General features: G+C 50.5%; 1 protein-coding gene across 1 annotated transcript in view; it reads left to right on the top strand.

Moving 5' to 3' along the window:
* Nucleotides 1-8: 8 nt before the first annotated feature.
* LOC103808392 (protein TANC2-like) overlaps nt 9-12,717 on the top strand; it is a gene marked incomplete at both ends in the record, with an annotated part of 12,990 nt that continues 281 nt past the window's right edge. The window contains 8 exons of the mRNA XM_009081176.1: nt 9-26; nt 567-690; nt 4,904-5,079; nt 5,880-6,012; nt 7,518-7,609; nt 9,129-9,275; nt 11,189-11,289; nt 12,116-12,713. Coding sequence (XP_009079424.1) covers nt 9-26; nt 567-690; nt 4,904-5,079; nt 5,880-6,012; nt 7,518-7,609; nt 9,129-9,275; nt 11,189-11,289; nt 12,116-12,713 — 1,389 coding nt within the window. The remainder of the gene's footprint in view (nt 27-566; nt 691-4,903; nt 5,080-5,879; nt 6,013-7,517; nt 7,610-9,128; nt 9,276-11,188; nt 11,290-12,115; nt 12,714-12,717) is intronic.

Raw genomic sequence — 12,717 nt, 5'->3', positions numbered from 1 at the left:
GCGCCGTCAGGCAGGGCCACTGGCAGGTGAGTGGGGGCCTCGTGCCATGGCATGACTGAGTGTTGGGGTAGGGCTTCCCTTGCATCTTGCTGAAGTATGAGTGGAGAGGACAAGTCTCAGGTCTTTTGGGGAGTGACGTCGATGCTTCAGTCACCCCAAGCTCTTGTTGGCCAGAGACAGCTTTGCTTAAGCCCTGTGTTGTCATAGAATGATGGAATGGGTTGGGTTGGAAGGGATCTTGAAGACCATCTAAGTTCAACCCCCTGCAGTGTGACACCTTCCACTAGACCAGGTTGCTCCAAGCCCTATTCAACTTGGCCTTGGATTTTTCCAGGGATGAGGCATCTACCACTTCTCTGTTATCTCACCATTTGGGAAGCAAATGAGATGCTCTTTACTTAGAAGGTCATTTTTCCTGTCCTTATTCCTCCAGTCCTTCTCCTAATCCCTAATCTCCCAGCAGCAATCCCATGGGACACCACACCTTGGGTGGGGTGAGTTTTTAAGACGTGGAGTCCTCTCTGCTCTTCCACATCCAACGTGTGTCGTGGCCTTGTGTGTTGCAGATCGTGGACCTCCTGCTCACGCATGGAGCTGATGTCAACATGGCAGACAAGCAGGGCAGGACACCACTGATGATGGCTGCGTCCGAGGGACACCTGGGCACGGTGGAGTTTCTGCTGGCACAAGGTTAGAACACATGTTGGGAAGTGTTGCAGACCCTCCACAGCAGCTCCTGCACTGCTGGAGTTTGTAACATCAGAGTGGGAATTGTCATCCCACTGGTGGGAGAGCACCATGTCCAACTCATTGGAGAACAAGGCTGGAATAATCCTAGCCTTAATCTTGGCTGTTTTGTGTTGTCTGTTTGGTGCTCACAGCCTCAACACTGAGGTAGAAAATGAAAGGACATCACAGATGCTTTGAGCATTGAGTGAAGAACATGTGAACCACTCTGGGAGCTTTCCCCTTAGACAGAAAATGAACACACAGTGCAGCTGAACCTCCAGTATGGCTGTGGCACCAAGGCTCAAGCACAGACCAGAGCTGGGGACATATCTTAACACTTCCATTTTTAGCCTTAGCGTCGTTCCCACGTTTTTGACACCAGCAGCAGCAGGAGGGTAAGGCCCTGACACAGGCAAGGGTTGGTGTGTTTGCTGAAAATAACCCAGGATTGTGTGGAAGATATCCTGCAGCTCTGCACCCACAGCTCCCACAGTCCTGTCAGTGCCTGAGAACTCTCCTCACGAGGAGTTACTCAGCCAACAGGAACATGGTGCAGTTTTGCTCATTGCTGCTGTACCTCCTTGAGTTGAGGTGAGTCAGAACAACTCAGTGCCTGCAGCCCTGGGAACACCATCAGCTGGAGTTCCTTAGAGACTTCCTTTCCTTTTGGATAAGTTTCCAAGGTTTGTTCGGTTTGGTTGGGTAATATTTCAATTCTTTTTTTTTCCTAGAAATAGCATTTAATTCTTGTGTTGTTATTTGGTATTTTATTCCAGGTAAGATCCCTCTTTGAGAAGGGATATTTTCTCTTCATCTCATGTCTGCCCTCTTAGCCACAAAGTGAGACTCCTGAATATTTTATCTAGCAGTTGTAAGAACAATTTTTCACTGTCACATTGCCAAGTCTCCCATTGTGTGTCTGTCCTGAGCCACAGCCAGTGGGATCCTTGCAGTTCAGGGCTGTGGCCTGCACAGGGATGTAACAAAGATCACTTTGAGCTTCTTAGGAAATGGATTCAATTAATTCTTTTCTCCTCTTGTGTTATTTTTAAATCTCAAATTAACACCCTCCATCTCTGAGCTGAAACGTGGCCCCTTTCACAGCTTGACTGAATCTGTGTTAAAAGGCTTAAAATAAGGGATTTTATTTTTTTTTTTGCCACACTTGAGAACTGTGCATGTTGCTTCAGACTCCTTCAGAGGAGGATGAAAATATCAGATCTCTGCTCTTGGCTGTGGGATAAGCAGTAAATGCATCTAATGTTTCCTTGGCTCTTTAGACTGGAGACAAAAATAGGAGGATCTTACTTTGGAATGGCCTTTTCCTCTAAGTAGCTTCATAAACTTACTCAACACATGGTCCTGAAGAGTTAGCCCAAGCCTGGGCAGAGTGCACTGATACATGGTGTGTTTTAATTAAAATGGCTTTGACAATCCTGCTCAATGTTTCATTAAAATCAAAGTGTGTGAATCATGAGCCATAAGCATTAATTAGTGTGTTGCAAAGCAAATCTCATTTGACTGTACTTGATGAACACGCTCAGCGTTTGTAAACACGTTTTATTAGCAGAGTTGCAGTCATCAATCAATTTGAAACCCAAATTTTTGGAGTTACCTGCAGCTTAACACTCAGAAATAATGGGTGTGTGAACAGGGAATTAAACTTCCCTGGTAGCAGCTCTGCTAAAGCTGAGATTTATATGGATCCATGGGACAAAAAGCAAAATAATTCCTGGTGCTGGTTCTGTTTGAGGAGAGCTTGACTGTGAGTCTCATGTTCCTCATCAATCCCTTGATGGGTTTGCTACCTCATCCCTTGGGGGTCACCCTGACCAGGCACTGCAGCTTTGGGTGCATCCTCTGTGCAGAACAGATCCCACATCCTGCAACTTTTGGATGCTCCAAGTGTCAGTCTCTTTTTTTTGCCCCCACACTGCCTCGATGTTGTGCCTGCTGGAGAATTAAATCATCAGACTAGATGTAAAGAAGATTTTTTTTTGTCATCAGGGTGAGGCTCTGGCACAGGTTGCCCAGGGAAGCTGTGGCTGCTCCATCCCTGAAGTGTTCCAGGCCAGGTTAGATGGGTTGGAGCAATCTGGGGTGGTGGAAGGTGTCCCTAGCCAGGGCAGGGAGTTGGACAAGATGATCTTTACGGTCTCTTCCAAATTCAACCATTCCATGAGAAACCTTTTTTTGGGAAGGAGCTGCCCAACCCTTCCCAGAAGCAAAGTGGGTTTACCCAGACAAAATCCTTCCCACAGCAGCAGAGATCAATCCCAGGAGATCACCTTAAGCCTCTTGCCCTCAAAACCATCCATTTGTTTCCTGTCTGTCTGAATGCTAAATGGGTCAGAGATCCCTGAAGGATGAAGGATGTCTTCAGAGGCTCTGCTGGGGGCCAGAGCTGCCTCTAGAGCTTGGTGCTTCCATGGAGCTGCCTTGGAGCAGCCTCTTGGCACTCCTGAGGCAGAGTGTGCTGTCTCCTCACTCAGACCTTCAGCTGGAACTGCTGAGGGATGCCCTGGAGTCTGTGCTGTCACCCTGTGCTATGGAGTGTCTCTTCCACTGGACTGGGAAATGAGTGGGAAGGTTGAGTGATCTTGTGGCTTCACTCCTACTGCAGGAGCTTTCTCACCTGCTCCAGGAGAGTCAGAGGGAAAACACAGCAGAATACTTTGATGTTGATTGTAAGAAAGTAGCTGGTTCAAATAAGCAATAATGAAAGGAAGATTTATCCTGCTCTGCTGAGCAAAACTTGGCCTCAAGTCAGTTGAGGATCATCTGGAGAGGCTTTCCCAGAGCTTCAGAGCAGCCTCTGGGTGCAGTTTGGGCAATGTGAGAGGAGGCAGTGGAGGAGTCACCATCCCTGGAGGGATTTAGATGTGTGGATGTGGCACTTAGGGACATGGTTAGTGGTGGCCTTGGCTGTGCTAGGGGAGCAGTCGGATTCAGTGAGCTGAAAGGTCTTTTCCAACCTAAATGATTCTGTTGTCACCCCTTAGCCTGTACATCTGAGCTGCCATGCAGCCTGTGTCCCTCCTTGGCACTGCAGAGTGTCCCAGACACCATTTGTCACCTCCCTCAGGGGCACAAGGCTGTGCTGAGAGCTCTGGGCAGAGATTTCTGAGCAAACATTCCTGTGTTCTGCTCCTCCACAAACAACACTGTGCCAGCAGGGTCACCTCTCTGTGTGCCCTCAGTCAGGCAATGTGTGAGAACCAGGGGATGGGATGAAGGGGAATGTTCAGGAAATTCACATCGCTGAGTGTTGTGGAGCCAGGGAAGATCTCATGCTGGGAAGTTTAGAGTTTACCTCCAGGAGAAAACCACAGCAGCAGCAGTTGATCCCAGCTGCTGGCAGGAGCATCCCACAGGGAGCTGCAGCTCCTCAGGGGAGCAGAACTGATATGGAGCCAGAGCCAGAGCCCAACCTGTGCCATGGCAACAGGAGTTGTCTCCATGCCATGAAGAGGAGTGTTCACTCAGAGCTGCTGCTCAGCTCTCACATCCCTCTCCATATGCTGTGTGGAGCAATACTGACCCGTTGGTATGGCAGCACCATTTCCTCGTCCAAGAAAATGTCAAGTCCCTCTCTCCTTGGCTTGCAGTTGGCAGTAGTTTATCCCCCAGCGTTGTATTTATCCTGGGTAAAGTTCAGGGAGAAATACTGCTGGAAATTGTGTCGGATTGGGTGAAGGGGAGGGGAGTGAAGAGGGGAAAATCTTTGCTTTTTTTAGGAGAGCTGAGCTGAGTTGACTCCATTCCCTGTAGTGACCTGCTGAAACAGCAAAATGGTCTTCATCTCTGACTCACACAGGCTGGAATGGGGTTTGATCAAACCAAAACAGCTCAAAAAGAAAGATTGATGCCTCAGATGAGGGATGTCAGATCCACCCTGCAGCTCTGAGGTTTGCCAGGAAAGCCCACAGACCTAGGTGCAAAAAAGTTTGCAGCTTGGTGTGAATCAGCTCGTTTGCCACAGTTTCCATCAGTGTGTTTGAAGTTGTCAGGGAGGGTGGGATCTGGGGTGGGATCTGTGGTGGGAGAAATGTTAGCTAAGGGGTTAATAGTTGTGTCCAGAGCACTCTGCAAACAAACCATCGCCGCCGAGTTCGTGGGATCGCAGCGCTCGGCGACACAGAGCTCTGAAGTGAACTGGGGCTTGTTCTTCCAGGTGCCTCCATTGCCCTGATGGACAAGGAGGGCTTGACAGCCCTCAGCTGGGCTTGCCTCAAGGGCCACCTGCCCGTGGTGCGTTCCCTGGTGGAGAGTGGAGCTGCCACGGACCACGCGGATAAGAACGGGCGCACGCCGCTGGACCTGGCCGCGTTCTACGGCGACGCAGAGGTGGTGAGTGGCCTGGGGTACCCTCAGGAGAACATGGGCAGGTGGTGGAAAAGCCTTGAAGTTGGACAGTTTGGTTGGGTGTAGCAATAAGCACACAGAGTTCAGGTTCTCCGTTCGTGCAGCTGCTTCCACAGAGGTCATAGAATCTCAGAATGGTTTGGGTTGGAGGAAGTTAATGCTCATCCAGTCCCACCCCATGCCATGGGCAGGGACACCTCTCACCAGCCCAGGTGGCTCCAAACCCCATCCAACCTGGCCTGGAACACTCCCAGGGATGATGGAGCAGCCACAGCTTCTCTGGGCAACCTGTGCCAGAGCCTCAGCACCTCACAGGGAGAAATTCCTGCCCAGTATCCAATCTAAACCTACTCTTTTTCAATTTAAAGCTGTTCCCCCTTGTCCTGTCACTCCAAACCCTTGTCCAAAGTCCCTCTCCAGCTCTTGGAGCATCTTTAGGCATTGGAAGGGGCTCTAAGGTCTCTCTGGAGCTTTCTCTTCTCCCGGCTGAACTACCACAACTCTCAGCCAACCTCCATAGCAGAGGAGCTCCAGCCTTCAGAGCATCTCCATAGCCTCCTCTGGACTTGCTCCCACAAGTCCATGACCTCCCTGTGCTGGAAGGACTCAATACTATAGTGAGGTCTCACCAGAGCAGAGCAGAGCATCAGAATCTCCTCCCTCAACCTGCTGCCCACAATGTCCCCCCAGATGCCGTGGAGGTGGTTTTAGCCCAGTCAGTGGAGCAGAAGAAGCTTTTTCTGTTCCTGCAGGAGCAGAAGTGAGTGCTTTGTCTCTCCCTGCAGGTTCAGTTCCTGGTGGACCACGGGGCCATGATCGAGCACGTTGACTACAGCGGGATGCGGCCGCTGGACAGGGCGGTGGGCTGCCGCAACACCTCGGTGGTCGTCACCCTGCTGAAGAAAGGAGCCAAGATAGGTAGGGACAAGGGGACACTGCCACCTCCTCTGTGCTCAGGCAGGCCTCGAGCAGTGGGGCTGGCAGCCTAAAAACCACCAGTCTCCCCCAGAGGCACCTCAGCCCCAGCAGCTGCTTCACACTCCGAAAGCAGCCGGAGAGTCACTTCTGCCTGGTTGGTTCTCATGAGTAAAAATGGGGAGTTTTTGGAATTTTCTTTTTGACTGTCATGTTCCTTAGCGAAAGTTAATCAATAAACCACTGTTTCTTTGGCAAGGTCTTTCCTCTGGTAATGCTTTTCCTATCTTTACTAGTCTGAGTCGACCAGTGTACTCTGCCCATGCCTTGCTGTGAGCTGCTGCGTTCACTTGCTCTGTGTGTGCTTCCAGACCTCAGTGTACCTGCACTGCTCCACACAGCTGCTCACGTTACGTTTTCCTGTGAAAGGGGATTTTGCTGGTGCATTGGCTTCCTTGCTGCCTGCCTCTCACAGCTGCTTTTTTTTTTTTTCCTTTCTTTTTTTTTTTTGTTTTTTTTTTTTTTCACACCTTCATCCATTTTTTTCCCCCCTCTCTCCTACAACTTTTTGTTTTCTCCTTTCTTTGAAGGTTGTCAGACGTTACCGAGTCGCCCACGAGGTATATCTCATTGCTGTCAGCATCAGCTTCGATCTGATAGCTTTGTCAGCCTTGCTTTCTCCTGTTTGATTTAGCCTGCATGCGTCCCCGACACCTCTAATCTTTTAATTTACCTCACCTTCAAGTAATTTTTTTAATGACTGTTGCAGAGAATAACTTGAACTCAAAAACTAACCTCCTTCCCCCGAAACGGACTCAATCTACTTATAGAGTATCGGTGACTTATTCTTCACCCTCACTAATGAGTTGTCCCCAAATTTTTGCCACCCCTTCCCTCCCAGTAGTAGTCCTGGAGGGAATAACTGGCCCTGCAGGCTGTGCAGAGCCAGTGTGTCCCCCCAGCCCAGCGACACCCTCAGCACCAGCAGCACTTAGACACGACCTCTCCTTTGTCAGATTTTCCAACTGAATGGATTTTCTGCTCTAGCCTTTCACATCTCGTGAAGCTGGAAATCACAATCCACTTAAACACCAGCCACCTCTCCACAGTCGAACTGCAGACTCCCCCTAGAACACTTCCAGAGGCTTTAATTTAGAGATGCTCTTACGTAACCACTCTTGATTCCTCCTTTCCAACTCGGTTGGTTTCCCCCATCCCAAGCCCGTTCCACATTCAGCACTGCCCTCTTGTGGAATCGGCTCCATCCTTTCCCAAACCGTTGGGATTAGCCTTAACGAGTGCAAAGGAAAAACCAATTGCAATGGGGATGATGCCATTAAGTGCCAGAGGAATTGTCAGCTCCATCATTTGGAGCGCTCTGCCCTTTGACCATGCCAAGTTGTTCTCTCCAGCAGAAATTCCCACCCCAGGGTATTTTTTCCACCCAGCTTCCTACCACCCTTGCATTGTATGAGTTCTTTACCCATCATGCATCCTGTACACTACAGGTCCAGCAACATGGGCGATGGCAACCTCCAAACCAGACATCATGATCATCCTGTTGAGCAAGCTGATGGAGGAGGGAGACATGTTTTATAAGGTGAGAGTTTATAAGAGAGTGGGTTTGGGAAAATGGAATGGATGCAGCTTGCAGCATCACTTGCTGGGAGGTTTTGGCTGTGTTAGGTTGATGGTTGGGCTTGATGACCTTAGAGGTCTTCTCCAGCCTAAATGGTTCTGTGATTCTGATGCTGCTGCCTTAACCCATGGCAAGTACAAGCTCCTGCTTGCAGCATTCCTTGTGTTCCAAACTGTTTGGTTTTGGTTAGTGGGGCTGGAGAAGGAGGGATTCATTGCCCAAATCTGTAATGAAGCTGAAGCAAAGCCAAGTCTCTCTGGACTTGAGCCAGCACTTCATTTCCCCTTTGAAAACACTGTGACCCAAGTGTTGGTTGGGAGTGCTGCTGCCATTGCATCAGATCTGGCATTACTAGGTCATTACCTAATGGGCTCACTGCTGGGGAACAAGGCACTGGGATAGGATATCCCAGAAAAACTCCTGGAAGCAACTTTTTGCCATGAAAACAGATCGTCAGGACACAGCTGGCTTTGTGCTGGCCTGTAACCCATGGGAGATGTTCCACTGTTCCAGTCAGAGAGTCCCTTTTGCTCTGTGTTTATTTGAAGCTGATCTTTAAAAACCTGGAGATTTGCACACACACAGAAAATGTGCAAGTACAACAATGATTCACTGTGAGGCTCTCAGGGTGAAGCAGAAAATATGCAGAGCTGGCATTGTAACAGGAGTTATCTGCCAGAGATACATGATACAGCTGAGGAACCTGAGTCTACAAGTTTTTAAAGCTCACTCTTTGTGGCTGCAGAATTTATGTCTGGGTCATCAAGAGCTGCATGTGTCCTAGATCCCATCCTGCCCTCTTTCTTTCCCCCTGGCTGGGTGGTTGCTCTCCTTCAGGGCACACACTGTCCCTTCCATAAATGAGGTGCCCAAAATAGCAAAGATGAGTCAACTTTGAAGGTGACTGTTGCGTCCCGATAATTACAAAGGGAACCCAGATAACAGACTTAGGTGTAGACACTGATTTTGAGGCATCTAAAGTACAAGGAGATGAATCCCAACCTGTTTGTCCAAGTTCAGAGCTGCGTTGGTGCCGTAACGTGTATCTTTGCTGTTGCAGAGGCTTCTCTGAGCCCCAAGAGCTCCATCCAATGTCCCAAACTTGCTGTTCTTTGCTCTCTCTGGTGTGTGCTAAGCTTTGGGTGGAGGGTGTTCTCCAGGAATGGGTGACTGATCACCCAGCTCAAAAGACCATCCAGCCAGGGAGCAGATGGAGTTGTATCGAGCTCACACCACTTCTGCCGTGTTTCCCGCGGTTGTGTGACAGCTCTGCACCAAGTGGGAGATCTCAACTCGCACGAGGCATCTGCCTTTCCAGCTCAGATCTTCCCTTGATCCAATGTTCTGCCTTTCCTTTCTAGCAAAGAGCTAAACAGTGAAGTTGTGTTTCCTTCATCACTGGGAGGGCTGGTGAGTGAGTTCTCTGCAGGGAGCTCAACTCAACCCAGGGTTGTGTTTTGACATGTTTTTTTTCTAATAGAAAGGTAAAGTGAAAGAGGCTGCCCAGCGCTACCAGTATGCCCTGAAAAAATTCCCCAGGGAAGGGTTTGGAGAAGACCTGAAAACCTTCCGTGAGCTGAAGGTGTCACTGCTTCTCAACCTCTCCCGATGTCGAAGGAAAATGAACGTAAGTCTCCCCTCTCCCTGTGGCCCCGAGCCCAACCTGCCAACTTTCTGCCCCTACAGAGACAAGATCCACCCCTGACCATGCTCTGACCTCTCAGCTCTTCCCTCAGTGTCACCTGGTTGTCCTTCCCTCACTGGCATTTTAGAATTCCAAAGCAGTAATGATTTCCTATGCGTTTCTGAGGATTAAAAATTCATTGCTATGTTTATAGCTCCTTGAATATTTTATTACTCCCTTTTGATGATGATGTTCACATCATCACATGGGGGTGGAGGCATTTTCCAGATTTCTAGGGCAGCAGTGAGGAGGAGCCAGGAGATGTGCTCCTTTGAATACTAATGGATTTCAAATGAGGGAGCATATGCTTAGGGGGCTAGCACTTCCCCAGGGCAGTGACTCATGCAGAAACACCCCCACAGACTCCCTCTCCTCCTAGAACTGCCAGATCCCTGTCACTCTCCCATCCCAACCTGGCAGCATCCAGCCACCAGCCTCTGCAGATGCCTCTTCCACCAGCAAAGTGCCACCTCCCCTGGCTCAGTGTGCAGAGGCTTTCACCTCCACAGCTTCAAATCCCCAAAAACTCAAGAAGTGACATCTCTGCCGAGGCCATGAGCCAGCAAAAGGGTTTTGTGACACCTTTGTTTCTTTAAGCTATGAGGAAGAAAGGTGGAAAGCAATGGGAGTGAAATCTTAATGCTGGTGAGCAAACAGAGTTTGGAGAAGAAGTGTGAACCTTCTCTTGAAACCAGCCAAGTCACAGCTAAGGAACTCCAGCTCTTGTCCTGTGCTTTGAGGACAAGGTTTTTGGTTTAGTGTTGATTCCAGGGGTTGGGATGGGAAGTTTCAGAGGGTTGTGATTGTTCCTGCAGTTTCTGTACTTGAAGAAGAGACCATAAGGGTATCTGACTCAAACTGTTTCTCAGTGTAGTGTGTTGGACAATATCTCCTCAGTTGGATGCTGCTGGAAGCACAGACAGAAGTGTGAGCTTCCCCAGGCAGAGCATCCTGGTAGCAAGAGCTTCCCAAGGTTTTGAACAAATCAGGAGCAGCACTGTTCAGTCCTTTCTCCCAGAACTGCTCAGGTCACAGCCCAGCTCAGCAATCCAAAGCAGTGTTTATCCTCTCCACTGGGAAGAATTTTCTCCTTCACAAGAGCTGAGCTTACTGGGACGTGAAGCATTTGGGAGAAGGCAGGAGAGGACAGCAGCAGGGTTTGAACCAGAACTGATAGTCTGATCTCATGGCACTGCCACTGGAAAGCACCTGGAGAAATCCCATTCCACACTGTCACCCTCTCCCCACTCCCAAACAAGCTCCCAGGTGAGGTGTAGGGGAGAGGTGAGGAACAGTGGGATTAGGAAACCTTTGCCAGGCAGGGCCTGTTTGTAGCCATTGAGATATCCCAGTCCTGCCCCTCATGGGCAGTTTTCCTCAGCCCCTCACAGAGTGTCCATGTGCTGCAGAGAGGGAAGCTGAGGGCGTGGGAAAGGTTTTCTGTTGCTTTCAACTATGGAAAAAAAACCTTTCACGAGATAACATTCCAGTCTCTGCAAGACCAGATGTTTCTTCAGGACTGTAGGTTGTTGGAGGAGGGATTGACTGCACTTGTTGGTGTCACAATCCCTGAGAACTGAGGCAGGGGCACGGTGGCTTCTGTGGGTGATGGCATCAACCAGTGTTACCACAGGGCTGAGGCTTTTTGGATGTAGCTCTGGTTGTAAATGCTGTTGAATCCATGTGAAACATCTCCAGTACCATCAGGTTTTTCCATGCTATGTGCAAAAAAACCCCATCCATGCCCCAAACATGTCAAAACACAAAACAGAAAAGTTTGTTTTCTCCCCAGGCTGCATAGCTTTTTGTTTCTCTGTCTGCTCAGTCACTTACCTGCATGTTTGTTGTAATGACAGGATTTTGGGATGGCAGAGGAGTTTGCCACTAAAGCCCTGGAGCTGAAACCGAAGTCTTACGAAGCTTACTATGCAAGAGCAAGGGCCAAACGCAGCAGCAGGTGAGGAGGGACAGGGAGAAAGGTGTGAGGTCTCTGTGAGAGTGGCCACACTGGCATGGGCACACACCATGCAAAGCCCAGCAGTGTCCCCATGGGGAGAAATGACCAAGAAATGTTCACTGATGAGATAACAAACTTCTCAAGCTCCAAAGTAACACCCTCCCTCGTTCGGTGGTTCCTGAATGGAAATTACACCCCCCTTCCCAATCCCCCCCCTCCCTGCTCCTCCTCCCAGACTGGCCTTTCCCTCTCAAAGCCTTCCCTGGGTAGCTCACAGCCCCCGGCACATCGCTCGGCTCCTTCATTCCAAAGGAGTTAGCCAAATCCAGTGCAAAACTGGAGAGACAAGGCTTGCCCAGAGCACTGACCCGTGGGAGCCCCCGGGCTCTGGAGCCAGCCCTGACGCTGTGTGGTCTTGGCATCAGGCAGAAGTTAAATCTTCCCTGGCCTAAGTGGCTGCAGCTCCATCAGAGCTTGTTTACAGCAGTGCTGAGCTGAGCTCGTGGTGGTTGATGTGTTGGTGTCCCCTTGGCTCACGGTGCTGCTGGGGGATAGTCATTAATTAGCCTGTGATGCACTCAGCAGAGGACAGGCCTGTTAGCCACTCTGGGTTGAGCCATCCCAGGGCTGTGTTCCCCTTTTCCACAGAATTTTCCTCCCATTTCAATAAAGTAAATCCATGGGAGGCACCTACGGTAGAGCAGTAGCAAGCACAGACACATCCCTCAATAACAGACAATCCACTTTCCCCTCTGGAGCCTGTGAAAACGGCTCCGTTGAAATGCAGAGTGGCTCCAGTTCTGGTTTCTGTCCCTCTGTCAAGCAGGCAGTTCTCAGCAGCCCTGGAGGACCTGAACGAGGCCATCAAGCTGTGTCCCAACAACCGTGAGATCCAGCGGCTGCTGCTGCGGGTGGAGGAGGAGTGCAGGCAGGTCCAGCAGCCGCCGCCGCCGCTCCCGGCAGAGCCAGAGCCTGAGGCCCAGCACGAAGAGCTCTACTCTGTGCAGGACATCTTCGAGGAGGAGTACCTGGAGCAGGACGTAGAGAACGTTTCCATCGGCTTGCAGACAGAGTCCAGGCCCAACCAAGGGCTGCCCATCATCCAGAGCCCACCCCCGTCCCCAGCTCACCGGGACTCAGCCTATATCTCTGGCTCACCTCTCGGCACTCATCAGGTCTTCGATTTCAGGTCCAACAGCTCTGTGGGTTCACCGACCAGGCAGGGCTACCAGTCCACGTCTCCCGCTCTGTCTCCGACGCACCAGAACTCCCATTACAGGCCCAGCCCTCCGCACACGTCCCCGGCCCACCAGGGCTCCACGTACCGCTTCAGCCCTCCTCCCGTGGGCAGCCAGGGCAAGGAGTACCAGAGCCCACCACCTTCTCCTCTCCGCAGAGGGCCCCAGTACCGAGCCAGCCCCCCAGCAG

The sequence above is a fragment of the Acanthisitta chloris genome, unplaced genomic scaffold (genome assembly GCF_000695815.1).
Source record: "Acanthisitta chloris isolate BGI_N310 unplaced genomic scaffold, ASM69581v1 scaffold15410, whole genome shotgun sequence".
In the NCBI taxonomy this organism is placed as follows: domain Eukaryota; kingdom Metazoa; phylum Chordata; class Aves; order Passeriformes; family Acanthisittidae; genus Acanthisitta; species Acanthisitta chloris.
Note: the sequence above shows the minus strand (reverse complement) of the source record. Positions and strands in the feature narration are given on the sequence as shown.